The following is a 20,346-nucleotide window of genomic DNA, read 5'->3' on the forward strand; positions in this document are numbered from 1 at the left end:
TGTGTATTTCAAATCCAGCCTATTTGACTGGCACTAACTGCTGTCACACACAAACCCATATCGGCGAGTAATGGGATTTGAATCCTTGAAAAGCCAGAAAAGACAGCACTCAGTGTGTGTTTCTGACCCTTTTACCAGCCGTCCGCTGTAAACGTCAGCCAGTGTCGACCGCCATCTCAGCTCATCACTGTCATGTCCTGTCACAATTTCCGGCAGCGCTGAGTGGGGTAGCGTCAGCGGCGGATGCTGTGCTGAACTTTGAGATGGACAGGCCTTCTGTGGGCTGTCAGATAGCATCCAGCAAATGACCTGCTTATTCTCCCTCGCTGTCGACACTCTGCCGACGTCTCCCCTGACACAAAGACATCAGTAGAAATCAAACACAGTCCGAGGAATGAAAGGAGACACCAACAGACAGAGCGCCGGGGGGAAGAAAAATACATTTACTTTTTTTTGTAAACAGGAGAAAGAAACAGAAAAGGCTTTTCTTAAACTTAAATATAGACGTGTTTAATCTCACATTAGGCTTGCAATCTTAAACCTGCAACATTCACCTAAATTTGCTTTATCAACCCTGTTAGGGATGTTTACGTGACTGCAAGACCTATTCAAAAAGCACCGCAAACATTTCTTTTTCTCTAATTGCAGATTGGTTGTGCTCGCCATCTGCTCACTGATCGGCTGTGGTGGCTTTACGGTTACCTCAGCCCGGGGCGAGAGGCTGTTTCGAGGCAGACAGCTCATCAGGATGATTGACAGGTTTTGGTGCTGGAAGTCGACCAGCTGAGGAAAAACTGCATATTAGAGCTTTAGGAAGTGATTTGAAAGATGACACTGAATTTGCTGCAGCTGGAGATGGTGCACTGCACACTGCTGCAGGCTTTAGAATGAGAGTCTGTGATATGCCTTTGGTGTGTGGGTGTTTGTGCTTTGCAAGTGGATTATATGTGGGTCGTGGTACATTTGCTCCGGCAACATTTCAGTCTCTGGCAGGCGTGGTCCATGTGGAGTGTGTGGCTCCGTGGGTGGTTGAAGGGAGCAAAGGAATAACCTAGCTCTGGCATTGCAGCTGCTCTCTGCAGACGAGCCCCGTACACATCGGCGTGGGGAGGAATTAAATGATACATGACAGGGGGATTTCTTAAAAAGATACGTGCGCAGTGGCGGGGGGGTTTTTGATAGAGAATTGTTGATAAATTAATAGCCCAGCCAAGAACAGCACAGAAGAATAAATTCAGATAGAGAGTCCTGAGTCTCCTTTTCACCACGTTATGCCCAATGATTAATGATATTTCCACGAATAGCTACAAAAATCTTCACTGATTATGCTACTTTTTGTGGCCTCGTCACTGCGGATTCATTTCACAGCATCTGCGCCAGAATGAAAGAGGAATAACATGTTTCTCGCCCAGTGCGTGTTTCTAGTAAGAGGTCACCCATTCTCTTATGGCCCAGATGTTTTTAACTGGCGTTAGCTTTCCACAGCACAGGCTCCACTTTCCCAGCGGGCTGCAGCGAGTGTGATTCTCTGCTGTAGAGTTTCCTGAGCCAGAGAGCCTCGCCAGATCCCTGTGTCATCTTCTTCTCTCTTTCCAAATAACTTGGGCAAGATTTACAGTACAAAGGTAGACAGTTGCATAACTCTGTCTTTCTGTCCAATTCAGCAACAAAGTGTGTCAGGGCAAAGGCTGAGGAGAGTCCCTTCTCTGTTAATGCAGTGCAGAGACAGTGTTTTAATGTTTCCAGGCTGATCTTCGCCAGGCTTCACATTTCACTGCGTAATACCGAGTGTGTTTTGGTTAAAAAAAGCGGCCATTATTTTCTTTTACCTGCTTGACATTGCCTACACGACTAATGCACTTCAGCAAACATGCTTGAAACGTTGACATTTTCTTCCCAGTCAAGACTGTTTGCAAACACTGCACTGTAGATGTTAATGTTAATTCTACTTACAACAGTAGTTGAGTGAGACCCTCTCTTATAAATCAATAAATATTGATATTATTGCAATAATGGAAGCAAATTCATTAAAATTTGGTTTTTAATACGATGTTCACTTTGCACCTGTGTTTTTGTGTGTTTCCTTTATTAGTCTATGACAGCGTTCGTCTGTCTGTCAACAATATACTTGTTATATGCTGATATATTGATCCCCATACTGGTTTGCAGAATCACAGGTTCAAGGATGCCTCATGATGGAATACCTTTTTATAGAAAAATATAAGTTACACAGACTTGTCCTAGCTACAAACTCCGTTGTGGACATCAGACAGACATCATGTAAATGATCCCATTTTCATTTAGGAACTAGTTTTAGACTCGACGTCTAGAAAAAATGCTCAGAAGTCCTTACAAAACTGCTGTAACTCGTCATGGCAACTATCCATCCATCCATCCATCCATCCATCCATCTTCCTCCGCTTACCTGGGGTCAGGTCACGGGGGCAGCAGCCTAAGCAGAAAAGCCCAGACCTCCCTCTAACCGGCCACCTCCTCCAGCTTGCCTGGACCAAGGCATTCCCAGGTCAACCAAGAGATATAATCTCTCTAGCATATCCTGGGTCTGACCTGGGGCCTCCTTCCGGTGGGACATGCCCAGAACACCTCACCTGGGAGGGCGCCCAGGAGGCAACCTTATCAGATGCCTGAACCACTTCAACTGGCTTCTTTTGATGTGGAGTAGCAGCGGCTCTACTTTGAGCCTCTCCTGGATGGCTGAACTCCTCACCCCATCTCTAAGGGAGAGGCCAGCCACCCTTCGGAGGAAGGCCATTTCCGGCACTTGTATCCACGATCTCGTTCTTTCGGTCACTAACCACAGCTCGTGACCACAGGTGAGGTAGGGACGTAGATCGAAAAACTGAGAGCTTCACTTTTACACTCAGCTCTCTCTTCACCACGACGGACAGGTACAGCATTCGCTCCACTGCAGCCGCAGCCCATTTGTCAATCTCCCGCTAATGCTGGAAACATTCCTAAGAATATTTTGGTTTCTTTTGGTCCATACTGACAAGATAGCATCACAAAGATGCAGCAGGTTTGCAATTCTCCTTCTCCACCACATCCCAAAGGTGCTCTGTCCATTTGAGATCTGGTGATTGTGGAAATTGTTTGAGGACAGTGAAATCATGGTCATGTTCAAGAAACCAGCCTGAGCTTCGTGACATGAGATGTTATCCTGCTGGAAGCACCCATCAGAAGACGAGTACATTGTGAATTGTAGCCTCAGTTTTCTGTTCTCAGCTGCTCTGCTGCTGTAGCTCATCTGTTTCGAGGTTCAAGTTGTTTGGATTTCATACCTTGGTTGTAATAAGTCATTATGTGAGTTACTGTTAGCTTCCAGTCAGCTTGAAGCTTATTCTCTGACCTCTGACATTAACAAGGCATTTTCACCTAGAGACCTGACGTAGGATATTTTCACTTTTTCAAGTTCATTTTCTGTAAATTCTACAGATTGTTGTGCAGGAAAATCCCAGTAGATCTGCTTTTTTGGAAACAGTTAGGCCAGCCACTCTGGCGTCGGCAACCATTCCATCCATCCATGTTCAAGTTACTTGAATCCCCTTTCTTCCAGTTCAAACCATGTGGCTGATCAGCCACATTGTGCTTCATTGTGCTTCAATACATACAGCTGAATAGGTGTATGTATGGAAGTGGCCAGTGTAGACTGGGCTGTGTAGCTGCTGGATGTTAAAGAGTTTCTTTATTGATATCAGAAATGTTAGAACTGCCTTTGTGTTTCTAACATTTAATTTTATTTTTATTTTCTGTCAGTACACTCTTCATTAAAGCTGATAACATATTCCAGTTTCCCATCTGTTGAGTAGGCGTGTTAGGTCATTCTACCTGCTGAGAATACTGGTGGAGATGGAAAAGCTTTTATTAGTCTGCCCTCTTCTCTGCTTCTGTCACGGAATAATCAGAAGTCGTGGAACTCAGAATAGCTGCACACTTCAGTGTAAATGTAAGTATTTTTCTACACAAGAAAAGCAACTTTGCCTAGGTTTCTCACACCTTAGACTGTTTGCATTTTGTTTTCCAGCCAGTCTGGAAGCACTTTTAAACAACCAAACACACTAAAAGTGTCACATTCATCTTTAGGCAACATTAAATGTTTCAAACCCCTTAGGGACGCTCTGTAAATACACACAAGCCTGAAACAGGGAAAGTGTGGGAACTTTTAAAGTCCATTATTCACTTTCCTTTTGGCTCTATCCTAACTGTTCCCCTGTGTTTACCACCTTGTCCCTAATTTTGATTCCCTGATATTTAATAGTGTACAGTTAGAGTGCCCCTGGTTTGAAATTAAGTAAATAAGGGCAGTGTAAGTTAATCAAAAAATCACATTAACCCAAAACAGGATGTTCAAAGACAATAAAGGTAACTGCAGAGTCTGATCATGATAATAATGAAACACAGTTGCACCCCTCACTGATGATTGCTACAGTGGATTGAGGATTACTTTGTGATACTGCTGATTGTCTGTGAACAATAGTGAGTAATTTGTCAGAGACACCCTCATTTCTGTGGCAGCTCAGCTGGTACAATTTTTCTTGTATTATTATTGCAGGACTTTGATTGCCAAAGCGACAATAATAAGCGATTTCAACTCTATTTGAGACAAACATTTCATGAAAATACAAACAACTCAAACTATATTTACAAAGGCACGGCAGACCAAGTAAAAGCAAGCATGTGTTATTACATGTACTCTGCAATCAAAATGGATTTTGATGTAAGACCTGGGTCTGCAGTTTTTTTTTTTTAATTTGCTACCTAAACTTTAGATGGTTGTGTTTAAACCTTTCTTTTGTCTTGCGGTCATCTGGTCATCTGTGCTTTATACTACTAAGTTAAAAACCCTGCTGTAATACAGAGAAACCTCCAATGAGCACATGACCCGCACATGACCCCCTATGAGCAAGCACTTGGCAACAGTGGCAAGGAAAAACTCCCTGTTAACAGGAAGAACTGTCTGGGAGAACCAGGCTGAGCGGTTGGGGGTAAGGGGGAGGGAGACGCAGCAAAAGACACACTGAACAAGAGAACCAGTAATTACCCCATCTAATACTGATGTTCTCTAGAATACACGCTTGTTACAGTGTAACATGTCATCAGGGCATTTGAGTCAAACATATTAACTTCATAATAGAATTAAAATCTAGTCATGACTAGAATAGTTGTTAAATCTTATGGAAAAATAGAGATTTTTGCCTTGAATGCTCAGTCTGCTCAGCATCTAAACAAATTTGACAGTCTGTAGGCTAAATATTTTAAAGCTATGCAAGTAGATACAGTTACAGTAATGTGACTGCTTTGAATATTGCTTCTGTTTGCCATACAGTGGGTAATAAGCGGTACTTTTCAGTATTACAATGATCTCCACCAAGATGGCAATTGTGAAGCACTTCTTGCATTAGGCTTCATGATAGTCCTGACATTTCTATGTCCGTAGTCTTGGTCTCCCCAATACTTACAAATTTGTCCTGCATACAGACAGGACAAATCTGTAAGACGTGTAAGTTAGAGCCAAAGGAAAATCCACTGCAGTTTTCTTATTCTTATTCTTAACTTTTGGTGACTGAGTTTGCATTTCCTCTAGGATAATGCAAATATTTGCATTTCAAATGAACAAAAACAGCATTTCTGATAAGATTTCTGTCAAATAAGGCAACACATATTCATTCTCTTCGCTGTTGACAGCCCAGTCGTGCTTACTGTTGTGCATTTGCAGTCACTCACTGCAGTTCTTTTCTCTTCCAGGAAAAACTTTGGATCATGACCTCACAGTTTACTTAAGGGCATATCTTTTAACACACAACTCTAGGGTATAAACTTGTTTTTTCATTTCTCTGTTGTGGTTTTGGTGACTTTATAAAACTATACTAAAAGCACCAAACTCCCATTACAATAGTCTTTCATTAAAGCAGCACATCTGATTCTGCTCTGAGCCTGTTGCCTCTGGCTAAGCTTCAACAAATCGTGCTTCCCAGACAATGTCTTGGGTTTTAATCAATAGGAAATAATTCACATGAACTACGTTAGAAATCAGAAGTGTAATTCGCTGCTCCAAAGTGCTTTACTCTGCTCCAGAATATTTGCTTCACCATTAGGTCAGTGTGAACCTGCTCATCCTGTGTCTAGGTTCCTGGAGGGATCTCTATCATCAGAGCAGGATTTCTGTCAGGATGATGTCTGAACTCCTCCTCCGTTCTTTTGTTCAGCAGTTTTCTTCTCCCACTTTTCCTGTGTCTTCCCTGGAATTTTCCATTGCCTGTCTTACGTCAGCTATACTCAAGTTGCCCTCAGAGAGTTTACCTCCTCTTGAGAACAGCTGACCTTGCGGCTACTCTGCCCACCCACTAGGCATTCGTTGAGTCCCAGCAGAGACACAGTTTTTAGCCGGTCTTTTCCAGATTGTTGCTGCCAAGCTGCTGTAACGTTCCAGTCATTGCTGTCACCTGCACACAATTACTGCCCTTCCTGTTTTAGTCCTTTTCAAGTTGTTTGTCTGACTCCTGCTGCCTGCCCATGGCTGACATGGGTGAAGATCAAAATGTCAGTAATCATTGTCAGTATAGACCAATAAGAGGTAAAACTTTTTAAAGATGACCAAAGATTTGAATTTTTTTAAAAAAGCCAACTGCCTGGTTCCACTTTGTGGCACCGCTGTTCGTCTTTTTCTTTTTTTTTCTAATCCCAATAAAAAATACATCAAGCTTCTTTTTCTACCTCTGCACACAAATACTTTTAAAGTAATGCTTCAGTTCAGCTGAACAGCTTCCACTGAAAGCGACAGTGTAACATCACTGTGCCCACCTTCTGCAGCACAATTGTCGAGGTGTGTTAGTTAATCCTCCCACGCGGAGCCGGCACCTTTCCACTTTCCCCAGCCAAGTGGTGCCTATTCAGACTTTTTCATAAGAGAGGCAGATGTGTTTGTTCATTCCCCAAAGCTCTGTCAACACACAGAGGGAGGCACACACACACCAAACAGACAAGCAACACGAAGCTGTGCAAGTTCTAAAGTGCAGTCGCTGTGCAGCTGAAGGGCATTTGCTCATATTTGTGGGGTTTGGGAACTGGTATTCTGTCTTCTGTCAAATGAACAAAGAATTGATCGTGCTAACAGTTATTATCTGTGCACAGCTTGATATCACTTATGCCTACACACTAAAGAATTGCAGTTCACAATAAAGTAGCTGCATTTCCAATATCCAGAGAGTAACACACACTGCTTTGTTTTTACAGTGCTTTTGGGGTTTAATGAGTTGAGCTGAAAGTGAAAGAGCAATTTGCTTTTTTCTGGTCTCTTTCATATGTGTATGGTACATGGAAAGTAGGGAAAGCAGCAGCAATGTTTCAAGCTGGAGCCTATCCCAGCTGTCGTAGGGCACGAGGCAGGATATACCCTGGACAGGTGGCAAATCTACTGTGAACATGTTTATTTCTGGTGTTAGCTCCTTTATTCTCAAGCGATCACCACAGCAGGTAGTTCCACATTTGTTTTGGCAGATTTTTTTTTACCAGATGTTCTTTCTGAGGCAGCGCTAAAGATATTTGTGTCTCTTCCCAGAATCAAACCTGGGAATCTTTGATTGTTAGGCAAACGTGTTAACCACTACACAGCCACTGTGTTTATTTTTGCTGTTAAGTTCTGCATGTTATGGTCGTCTACAGAGATTGGCTTGAATTTGGAGCCAAGCTCAAGTGGCCATTCAACGACAGTATATTATCTGAGATTTGGTAGGCATAGGAAAGATCTCGCTCACCTTCTAGCAAGTTAAATTTAATGTGCTTTCAGGTGAGAACATGCTGTTAAAAATAGTATTAAAAAAAGCCACAGGTGTCCTTTAACTGTTCCCTTGAGGGAGTTTGCCGAAAGCCATTACAGTAAGATTAGTAAAGAGTGGTGGCGTATGCCTAAAGTAAGCAAATAGACCATTAATTCAGTTTTAATGTTTGAGCCAGAAATCACCTGTTGAAGGGAAAGATGGATGTCTGGCTTTCTAGAAAGCCCCAGGCAGCCTGTTTTCTTTTCACAGTCAAGCGAGCGAGCGGAATGAAGCTGATTTACAGGTCGGCTTTAGCACCGTTTTAATTATCCTCTCTCTGTGTGTCTTTCTCCATCCTCCAGATGGACCCGGTGCAGAAAGCCGTCCTCCATCACACCCTCGGACTCCCTCCCACCGCCAAGAGGAAGCACGTCTCCTGCAGCGTTTGCCAACTGAGGTTCAACTCACAGGTGAGGAAGTTTTCTTCTGAAGAGGAAAGAAAGTTCAAAAGTCACAAGTACTCCTGCAAGAGATGAACACTGAAAAGAAAAAGAAAGAAATGAGAAAAATGGCATCACATCACAACCTGCACAGGAGAAAGTTTAAAACTCTTCCTGCCCTGCTGTCAGCCATACTGTCTTAATGCTCTGTTGAAGTTGAAGGTATTCTATTGCACACGGTAACACATACTGTCACTGTGGCTAAAGGGTAAGATTAAAGGGTAACATAGAAGTTTTAAAGAGAAAAAGTGGAATTTTCTTCATTCACTGCGTGGGGACAGTCAAAGAGCGATTTAGCAGTGCATTAAATGTGTGTGCATTTCGTGCTCTGTTAGGGTTTGGCGTTAGCTGTGAACCAGACAAAAGGATGATATAAAAAAATATCTTTGTGATGTAAATGAATGAAACAGGACAGAATGACAGGAACGCGGCATTCTAATAACCTTACGAGCCAATGCGTGCTTATTATTAAATCATTATAGACTGCATATAAAAAGATGGCCTTGATCTTAGGGTCTGAAAAGTGAAGTCAGTGTGGGTGGGTGGGCCTACAACCTGCTTTCTTTTAAATGCACTTCAGTGGGGAACCGCTGGGTTAGCAAGCTGCATAAACTGCATGGGTCCAATGCAGTACAAGAGGTCATCTCACCAATCAGAATCAGAATAGTTTATCAATACCTGAGGAAATCATGTGGTCACAGTTGCTCCATGACAGTAAGAACAGAAACTAACAGAACTAGTCAAGTCAAGTCAAGTCAACTTTATTTGTCTTGACTTGACTTGACTAGTTCTGTTAGTTTCTGTTCTATATTAAATAATAAAATATATTATAAAGATACAAAATTTAATAAAATTTAATAAAACATGTCTAATAGATACAAATAGCTCTAATTATGATTATCCCAGTATATTGCTCAATTTAAATATATATGGCTGACACTGAGATGCACCTCATATCATACTGTACTTTCTCATTTTCTCTGTAGTAGAAAATACAAGCTTTTTGTATGGTGGGTACTGCACAGCAGCCAATATTAATTGCATCAATAGGACGAACATGGTGGAAAGGTCCATGTCAGTGAGTCCAGTTAGTGCAGAGGAGACTTACCAGGTGGCGACAACTGCCCATCACTGCCCTAACCAGGCTGTAAATATTTCAGTTGCATTTTAACATACAGCTCTATGGTGTCTTTTGAAGTCATCCTCGAGTGGCACCAAGAGGAACTGCTTTTTTTTCTGCTTCCATGTTTCTTCATTTTTCAGCCCTGGAGGTTTCATCTTGGTTTGCAGATGGAGCCCAGATTGTCTATGATAAACTGACTCTTAATTAATGCCTACCAGGATGAGTTTAGAGTTGTAAGTATTATTTTTTTCTACAACATGGCATTTATTTTGTAAATCATAGTCCAGTGTTACCAGATGGGTGCCTTTGATTTCTCTGAGCCGGGCTTTAATTCTGCAAAAAAACACCAGAAAAAAGCTCCACCTACACCACGTCGTTGCTTTACAAACAGCCTGCATCAGTGCATCATCTTTGGCTCTATGGAGAGCATGAATTTAAAGGGTTTATGGAGTATTTCTAAATCTGATAGAATAGCGTGTGATTTGTGCCCTATATCAGCTGAAATAAGGTGTACCGCCCACAACAACAACAGTTAGATAAGAAAAAGAAAATGTAACCTATAATTTTTTATAAAGTATATTCATATTCAAAATCGACACACTCGAAACACGGAGTCAGAGCCACCTGACACTCTTCTGGACCATGTTTGACCTACAGTTCAGCAGCTAAAACTGCAGCTGACTTCCTGTGATTAAATCCTGATAATAATTCCTGTCAGGCTTGTCTCCTGTGTGGGGAAAACTTGCTGGAATCCACGGCACACCTGGTGGAGGAAATGTCCTCTTCACACCCCAGGAGAGTCTCCATTTATCCACTGAAAAACACAATTAAAAGCCTCACTACCTTGTTGTGAGAGAGGTGAGAAATAGTGAGGAAGAGAAGGAGAGAAAACAATTTGTGCACCAAACAAAAAAGAAAAAAGCATAGTGCTCACCTATGAAACAGAACATGTACAGATAAAACTGTCATGGATATTCACAGTAGACATACACTGGCCTTAAATATCAGTGCTCTCATCAATAAAATGGGTGCAAACATCAGTCTCAATGCTTGATTTAAATATTCTCCTCCATTTTGCACAAGATCATTGCAAAAATGATCTCTCACCTCGGACACACAACCTTGTCACTGTGGGTTTTTTGTAAATACCGACCATTTCTTTTTCACACCAAAACCCAGTTTGTACTGGTGTAACATGTTTGTAAGTCTGGCCCATAGACTGCACATAGATCTAAAACGTGAATGCAACATTAAAGGGCAACACTTGATTATTGCCTCAAGAACATTTCCTAATGAGTTCATGATCGCTATCATAAGTTGAAACCTTACTTAACAGAGAATTGTATTCATTTTATGGACAGATTTTGGTTATGAGACCAGGCTGGCATTTCTTCATGCATTTCTCTTCCCATCATTCTTCTACGAGTCAATCTCAGTTTGAGAAGTGTGCCCCTCTTTTTAGCGTTTTCTAACAGTTTAATCTGATCTCCTTGCTCTTGAGTGCAACCACTGGCTTTCACCTTGTCGTAAACTCTCTGTGATTACACTGATGAAGACATCTTTTAATTGTAGACATCGACAATGATAACTCGACCTGCTTGAAAGTGTTCTAGAAAAGATTTTGTGATTATTCAGTGTTGTTGTTTTCTGCAGACTTCTGATGTTGCTGAACTGGATTGTTGTGGCCGGGTTGCTGAGCAGGACGGTGCATTCCTTCTTTTTACAATGTACCAGATTGTTGATTTGGTTATTTTGAAAGTTTTTGCTGACTCTCTGATAGTTTATTTTGGTTTTTCAGCACAGTTATGGCCTACTTCACTTACATCAACATATCTTTAGAACTCATAGAAAGAAGCCCAATGAAAAGATGCCAAATTCTAATTTAATACTTGGAATCTGTTTAATCTGTCATGGAATAACACGGGAACAGGCCTCATTTGGCTGTAAAACAATCTATCAGTCAACTGTTCAGTTACTTTTGAGCCTATGAAACAGTTAATTCAATACTTTTGATAAAACTCTTGTATTAAAGTTTAAAATCTGCACTTTAATCAGATCTTGAATATTTTGTGTGGTGGTGTACAGAGGTAAAATTGCAAAAATTGCATTAATATCTAATTATGGATCTAACTATATACAGCTACAGTGGTGGTAATGGTTTCTAACTGTTTTCTGTTTTTGGATCTTAATAACATCTTTATTATGGCCAGTCACAGTAAAGTTCTTTTAAAGTGAAATAAAAGAGCTTTAATGGACAGAGGATGAAGTAATGTACATAATTTAAAGTGATTCATGCAAAGTTTTTGTGGTCCAAAAAATATCAACACAAAATTAGAAATATGGATAGGAACAACCCTTTTTAAAACGGGTAATCATTAAATTTGTGTTCCCAAATCATCTGGAGAGATTGGATACAAAACTTTAGTGTCTCGACACGCTGAGGAGTTTCAGAATGCCGTGTAGCTCTCTTTCACTCGGAAAAGCTTATAACAGCTCCAGTATGATAGGATTTCTTGTCCTTATATTTGTCATCATCACACTGAGTTTCAGTAATATATATCATATGTTCCAAACCGAATGTATTTTTGCCTTCATTAGATTATATGTGCTCGCTCTAATATGCTGTAATGAAATGCATGGCAATGCTATTAGCTCGCTAAATTTAAATGACAGACAGGCAGATGGGTTTCAGTTCTTCCTGCACCTGATTTCCATACCATTTTCAAAGTAATCAAAAAATTTAAAAGGAAAATCACGGCTCCTGCTGCACGCCGTTAAATCAGCTGTATCCCCAAATAGCAGTGTGGCGGCTCCATGATTAAATGAGTAATCAATCCTTTTCAAACACTGAATGGGTAGGTGATTACTCAGAATGAGATTATTATGTTTTACATGGGGAAATCTGCCTTAGTATATATTTACTATCCATCAGCTGCTAATTTAAAGCTTCATTAGAGAAATAGAGCCTGTGTTCAGCTGTCAGTGGACAGGTAGCACTGTGAGAGAGAGGGGGTTGAAAATGAACTCAGGAGCTGTTTTCTTCTATTTTATTCAAGGATACAACAGGGAATTGTTTTAATTTGCTCCAGTGATCGTTTATCATAAATGTGAGATGATGCAGGGAGAGAAGCTCGACCTGTCCTTCATACTCAATATGGAAACATTCTGAGGACGGAAGAAAGTCGAGTTAAAAACCAGTTAATGGCCTGAGATCTTAAAAAGAAAAAAACCTTCTCAGCTTTAATGGATTTTAAGATCTTTCTGCTTTACTTTGCAGTCATGTTTATGAGTTAGGGTCATAAACATGCCTCAAGTCTGCAATTTGTTAAGTGCGAGTGAGTCACCAGATAGTCTCATCTGCTCCATCACAAGAAACACTTTATTTCCAGTTTACATCGGCTGCATTTCAAATAAGTCCTTCATTTATTTACCTTGACTTTTGTTTTTGTGGATTTTATCCAGTTAACGTTTTAGCCCTTTTACAAGCTAATAGGTTTTCTTTCTCAATATTCTTTCTTGAAACGCAAAGGAACAAATGTACACGTCACAGTAAGCGTGTCAGGAGAGGCTGAGACCAAAATGATCTTGAGTGACATTAGTTACTGTTTTGTGTGTGTGATACAGAGAGAGCAAGCAAGAAAGAATGTGAGCCAAACACACACAGAGAAGCTGCTGATTATTAATTCATATGATGATGGTGTTTACATAAGCAGAAAAAAATTCCACTGAAAATTGCTTTGCCAACCTGTGCAGGATTTTGGTGCCAAGTGCAAAGGGAGGGAACAAAGGGGTGGGAGGTTTAATCAAATAAGGTAATGAAGAGAGAATCGCTGGTATTTTGGTATTTGTTGTCCACTGCTGCTTAATGAAAACCGCTCTCCTTTACTTCATTAAATTCCTGCAGCCATCTGAAGAACACATGTTGATAAGTCTGCAGCCTCTGGCCTGAGAAGTGTCATGCCAAAGTGCAGTAACATTACACATGATGATGTTCCACGTTGTTTACCTTTTTCAGTGATGTGCAAATGATGATGTGCAGGCTGTTACAGAACAGCTACACGCACACGCACACCCCTGTTCTCACATCTATAAATCCTGCTATTTGCACTAAGGAGAAATAAACACTTTATGTATGTCACGACCTTGTTTTACTACACAGTGCACGAATGCTGTTGTGTGCACAGTACAATTTACTTTCTTGTTTTGATTAATTTGTTCCATTTAGGTTACCCAAATCTGTCTGACCACACGACAAATGTTATTTGTCAAGCTCTGAGGATGGCCTGTTTTAATAATTATTAGGTTCTTGTCTCGCTCATTGCCTGCCTGCCTTGCGACCAGGGCTGACTTTTTTGTGTTTGGGAGCTCAGATAAAAGCAGGAGTCACTCAGGAACAGACCTACATAGAAACCAGAGTAAATTCACTTATTGGGCCCCAACATCATATGAATTGTTGATCTGAGAACTTTTATGTCTCAACGGTCAAATAAAAACATTGAGCAACATTTGAATAAGGGTGGGTGTTTTTTTTTTTAAAGGAGAGCTTCACGTATGTAATACGAAAGATATATCAAGCTTGCCTCCTTGAAGCCTTAAAAAATGAGAGACAAGGAAATCAAGCAGTCCACCTGCTTGTAGGCAATTTTAAATCCCCAGTTAACCACATGCATGTCTTTGGACTGTGGGAGGAAGCCAGAGTACCCACAGAGACACAGGGAGAACATGCAAACTCCACACAGACAGGCCCCAGGCAGGATTCAAACCTCGAACCCTGTTGCTGTGAACCGTTACTTTGTCAGTACTCTGCTGTGTTCTGTGCTGCTGTCCTCACCTCCAGCTTTCTGCCTTTGCACACATGATGGAAACCACAATCTTCTTAAAGTGGTCCTGACTGAAGTAAAGGTTGTGAATGATTTATTTGACTGGACAAGGAATCCTTTCTTTAACCAGGTGAAGGCCTTGGTGAGGGGAAAAAACATTTTTGGACTTTCATTCACGCATCCACTGATTTCTTTTCTTAACAGTGTATCTATCTCGGGGTTCTGGGGGGTTGTTGTCTGGACAGGTTGCCAATATATAACCTAGGAAACAAGTACAAAGACATAACCTGCAAGAAAGGTGTGTGCTGATGTGTGTTCATGTATATCCATATTTCTTAAAATCAGTACATGGGAAAAAAAACGCTAGGAAATGCTGATGAGCCCATTGTTCCCTAGTGTTTATGTCCTAAAGCATAATGAAATAGTCATGCTGTGGAGGTCACTCTTATTTTCCACTTGTGGAGCTCTTTTCTCTCCGTTTTTCACAGACAACACAGTGATTCTGTGTTGCCTACTTTTAAGTAAACAGAAGATTGTTTTTTGACCCTGATCTCGTATACAGAATACAGCTTTCACAATTCTAAGGAACAAACCTGATGTTTTATCATGTTATTACTTCACTACTTTTCCCAGGTTTATGAGGCATACTGAAAATGATTTTTAACTGATAATGTGTCAGTTGGATGCAGAAAATTAAGCATCACCACTGGACTCTATCCAAAAATATGCTGTTCCTAAATCAAGTGCATTTTCATTCTTTAAATCTGTGAGTGGCATTGATTGGGATTTTTTACTCAGCACTGGCTGTTCCAATTCCCCAATAAGTCTATTTGGGTTTGTGCTTTTGGTATTTTATAACAGAGGGTTAAGCAGGATGCTCTCTCTGTCGTTCTGTCTGCACTGCGTGTTGTATGGTCAGCCTGTGTCGCCCATCATCTGTCAGTTTCAGAAACCAACACTCCAACATTCACACCCACTCCATGCCATGAAGGTCCAGCTGTGATGATGAGTCAGGCTTTGTATTTGTGTTTTGATCTTAACGTTTTCATTTTCTATTAAACCCGAAGCAACACTATAAATGCATTCATTAAGAGGCTGTCTGAAAATGTGTGATATCCCAGAGTTTAAACAATTATGGCATCTTCTTTTTCTTTCTGAGTATGAAGGACAAGGCTTTTCAGTCCACCCTGTGTAGCTACTGTTTTCTTCAAAATTCATACTGACAAACCCTGGCGTTGATGTTATTATTATGACAAGTTAACATGTCGGTCTCATGTTGGAATAAACACTGTAGTCTCTTTAGGTGCAACACAACAGTAATAATATTTCCATAAGCAGTTCGGCAGGAGATGAGATTGAATTGCCTTCTCTCAGATTGATGTAAAGCTGCAGCTGTGCTAGCTCTAATAAATGCAGATAAAGACAACTCTACAGTTTGGATTGTTCTCTGTGATTATTGTGATGGATTTTTTATTTGACATTTTATCATGCACGTGCACAACAAAAATAATATTGGTGAAAAGATGTGAATGAACTGGTAGATTTAAAAAAAAAAAAAAAAAAATATCACGTCAGTAAATAAAAATAATATTCCCAACATAGCAGAAGAAGACAAAAACAGGAAATCTGGAACATCTACTTATTGCTTTTACTTTTTTTTTTTTTTTTTTTTGCAAGTTATTGCAAATCCACCAAAACCCTTTGCACAGCGTATGAATTAAAACTCAGCTTAATGTTCCTTGTGCTCATGATGACAATTAATTAAGGCTTTAATGGCAAAACAAGTTTTAAAAAACTATCAGTCACGCAGCCTCTGAGCTTTCAGTGACATTTTTAATTCACTGCTCTGGCAACATGAATTGTCACCACTTTAATAGTGTTTTTATCATTATTGTGTTATTAGTTGTATCAGCATTATTTTGTGGAAAAGAGAAATCATTTCCTCTCCGGAGACCTTGCTTAATAATCTCAAGCCTGTTCTTTTTTTTCCCCTTCCATGTTTTTCTGTCATTTGAATAACAAGCAGCGATAACGCCTGAAGAAATACTATTACGTAGCTTCAGGAAAAAGGAAAGCAATTATAATTTACCAAAATGAAGACCCAAATGCAGACTACTTAACAAAAAGTGAGCTTTAATACAAAGCCTACTGAACTTATAGAAAGTCAGAGAAAACACAAACTCCAGAAGGCTGATAAAAAAACAAATGAAATATAATTGGAAATAGTGAGAGGTGGAAAACAGAATGGCGACTAAAAGCGGAGCACAGGATCTTGAATTCCAGCTCTTTTAGCTAATATTTGTCATTTAAACGCAGATTAGTTTACTTTATCATATTTATTTTGGTTTCTGACTAGTTGTTACCTGTCTCAGATAGTTTTGCTACATTGTATTATTTACTGACATACATCATTCTACTTCTTAAAGCTATGTGTTATATTTTTGTTGTGTTTATTTTTTAAAATGCTGTAACAAAAGAATTTCCCAAGTCAGTGATAAGTGAAGTATATCTTACTTTATTTGAAGACTTTCAGTCTAGATTTAAAGCTCATCATAGAACAAAAACAACACTAGTGAAATAATGATCTTCTTGTGGTCACTGACAGTGGGCTCATCTCTCTGCTTGTCCTCATAGACCTTAATGCAGCATTCGATAGTGCTATTCACAACATTTTCCTACAGAGACTAAATGACGCAGTATTAAAGGAAACATGTTGCACTGTTTTGAGTCATATCCATCTGACTAGTTCAAGGGACTCCCCCTTGAATACAGATGTTATTCTTGGAGTTCCACAGGGTTCCGTGTTGGGACCAATATTTTTTTTTCCTTCTCTTAGGGATGCATGAAAAAAGACAGTTTTTACATTTCCATTGCTGTGCACATGATACCCAGTTCTATTTATCAGTGACGCCAGATGACAGAGATCAGTTAGTTAAACTACTATCAGGCATGTATTAAAGAGAAAAGGATAAGCAGTACTTGAGTACTTATACTATTTTGTCCTAAAACCCTCAGAAAGGTGTCCAACCACAGGCTTACTCCAGATGGCATTACTTTGGCATTGCACAGCAACACTATGAGGAATCTTAAAGTTATTTTTGACCAGCATATTCTTTTCGGTGGGTACATTAAACAAATAAAGATGCACTCTTTCATCTGTATAACATTCCTAAATTTAGAAACATCCTTCTTCAGAATGATGTTGAAAAACAATTTCATGTATTTGTTACTTCTTTGGTAGATTATTATAATTCCTTCTTATCTGGCTGTTTTAAACATTCTCTGAAAACACTGCAGCGAAAGTACTAGAACTAGGGGGGCTTAGTTAGTACCAGAGGTCTTTAATATTGAAACCAGAATTTAATTTAAAATCCTTCTTCTCACATACAAAATCCTGACTCATCAGACCCATCATATCTGCAAGAACTGAGAGTATGATATTATCCCAATAGAGCATTTTATTCTTATCCCATCTGGCCTAAGGTAAAAATTAATTTCATGATAATTCTAAAGGCCGCAGACAGAGAAGGCAATGAAGAAACCGCCTTGATAAGAAGGAGATTTTGTTACAGCAGCATAATGTTCACAGTTCAGCTGCTGATTTAACAGTCTGCCAGTGAAAATTCAAAACCTGTCAACAAGTTATGGCATTAAATGGAAAGCTCACCTTTAATTAATATTTAATGATTAGATTTGTGCCACTCATCAGTTATACTGATTGTTTTTGTAAGAAAGAAACCATTAAAGCACCTTTTCCTAGTACTTAGCTCATTTAAGCAGTTCGTTTTAAGACTGTCATTCAGATACGTTTAGGTCACATCACTCAGTTAAAAACCTTCCACAACAAATTCGACTACTTGACTGCACCCACTGACAGAAACAGGCAGAGAAAAAGGACATCAGAAACACAAAGCAAGACCCACCTGTGGAACAGGTGAACAATAGCTGACTTACTTTGGCTTCAAGTGGTTTTATACAATGCGTCATAAAATACCTGCTTTCCCCTTCAACTTTACGTTTCAGTACTTTATCAATACTTTGCTACTTTCGGTCGATTCCTTATTCACAAAGTTCCCCACAGCAAACCCGTTTGAGATTTTTCCCCCAAAGTCCTTTCTGACACAACACGAAAGGGATGTGTGTCTCCTCCCTGGGGTTGTATTAATCCATATCAGGAGTAAAGAATCTCTCAATCCAAAAAAAGCAACAACAAAAAAAACCCAACCCCAAAACCCCCACCATAAACCTTGAGTTATTTATTGGTGCCGTGACTCTGATTTTTGGCTCCTGGGCTGGTGTGGAGTGCTTCAAGAGAATCATTGCCTGCTGGCTCTGTTCTTCCTGGACCTGCTCTTAGTGTTCTTCATGGTGTTGGCTGCAGCACCATTGGGAGTGAAATCAAGAACTGCAGCTGCCCAGGATTTGGTGAGGAAACACATGAAGCAGCTTCTTCCACTTAGCAAACAAATGAAGAAGCTTCAGGAGTTGTTCTAAGAGTTGGGAAGAAAAAAGGGATTTGTTTTGGATTGCTTGTTGGACATCTTGATTGGGACAACTCAACTCTTTATTAAGGCACGCTCAGCATCTGCACAGTTTTGGACAGTTTCTTCATGTATGCCATATATAATGACTGGAAAGAGACTCCCTCATATATATTAATAATCCTGGGTGTCATTGTTTTTCATTGATCTTGCTTTGCCTGATTAAAACCAGTAATAACAGCCACATTTTGTTCATCATGAGGGCCGAGGTTGACATGAGTTGGTGTCTAAGGAAAAAGTCATTATTTTAGTCTTAAAAAACGGCTTCATAGTTACAAGCTACAAGAGTGTAACACAATTTACTGATGTATTAGAATAATTAATTGACCTGTACATGTCGTACAGTAAATAATACATAAGAATGTCATACAGATATTTTACTTTGAATTAAACATTTATTCACAAATCAGTTTAATCCTTAAAAATTTATGACCCTACCCTACAGCAACAATCTGTGCAGGAACCATCAAGTTGGATTTAACTTTATTGAGGGAAATCTAATAATAACTCAACAGCAACCAGGTGTTGGCTGCAGGCTGGTACCAGATGAAAATGTGTTTTAAGAATGTGTTTATTTTCATTTGGTTTTGACGTAAGTCGCAACACATTTGAGTCACACTATGAATCAGACTTGGGAGCGGCTTCTTGCTGTGAGACATGCCCTTGCTCCCCATCAGACTGAGGCCCGCACACTGGCTGTTATGGGTTAAAACAACGACTGGTGCTTCTTTGTTGTGACTTGGAGTAATTTACTGGGGTCTTAACTCATCCACAGGAATGTGAATGGGTGGGTTTCTGGTTGAATGCACTGTGTAAGAGACTCAGCTCTTTTCAAAATAAGAACTTAAAATCTCCTAAAACAACATCACTACAGACTTTCTGAGTTCTATTTCCATAGCGTGCACTGTCATACACACTGTGTAAATCATAAAGATTTATGGCAGGCTAAAAATGGTGTATAAACTTAATACTACACATAAAAGTGGTAGATGGTTCCATCTCCATTAAAAAAGAAATCTACATATGAAAAAAAAAAAATACAATGAATAGATTTACTCTCCATTGCATCAGTTTTGGGCTTTGGAGATAATTTTATTTGAATATTACATTAATCATTAATGTTGGATTGTGAACTTTCCCCTGAATTGAAAGTTTCATCTGCTCCGAATCACCAAAAACAGCTTTTCTGTTTATGGAAGAAATGGGTCATAGTCTTATTTAAATGATCTTAAATGAATTGAATTGTGAAGTCAAAACCAACTAATCTTCTTCTTCAGCAAGACAGTGGCCAGTATAAGGATTCTGGTTATTTTCCTTTGACTTTCCTGACTTCTGTACAAATGTTTAATTGAATCAGCTGAACTCTTTAAATGTCCCATACATGACTGAAAAACTGCAGTAGCTGAAATAACAGTTACTTCACAAGATTTATTTAAAATTGCTTTAAATGCATAGACATACAGATAATCAAAGTAGAATTAATATAACACAAAAAGGGAATGAAAAGAACATTTATAGTATCTTTGAGATGTAGGTTATGTTTTTGTCTGTTTTCCTCACAAAGGGAATTTTAAAACTGTTCTAAAG

At 39.6% G+C, this 20,346-nt stretch overlaps 1 protein-coding gene across 1 annotated transcript in view; it reads left to right on the plus strand.

Annotated features, from left to right (window-relative positions):
* Positions 1–20,346, plus strand: part of znf385d (zinc finger protein 385D) — a 92,635-nt gene that overhangs the window by 34,657 nt on the left and 37,632 nt on the right. The window contains exon 3 of the mRNA XM_084944257.1: positions 8,138–8,245. Within this exon, the coding sequence (XP_084800383.1) occupies positions 8,138–8,245 (108 nt within the window). The remainder of the gene's footprint in view (positions 1–8,137; positions 8,246–20,346) is intronic.

Source organism: Perissodus microlepis, chromosome 11 (genome assembly GCF_051167445.1).
Source record: "Perissodus microlepis isolate ML-2025 ecotype Zambia chromosome 11, ASM5116744v1, whole genome shotgun sequence".
NCBI classification, from domain to species: Eukaryota; Metazoa; Chordata; class Actinopteri; order Cichliformes; family Cichlidae; genus Perissodus; species Perissodus microlepis.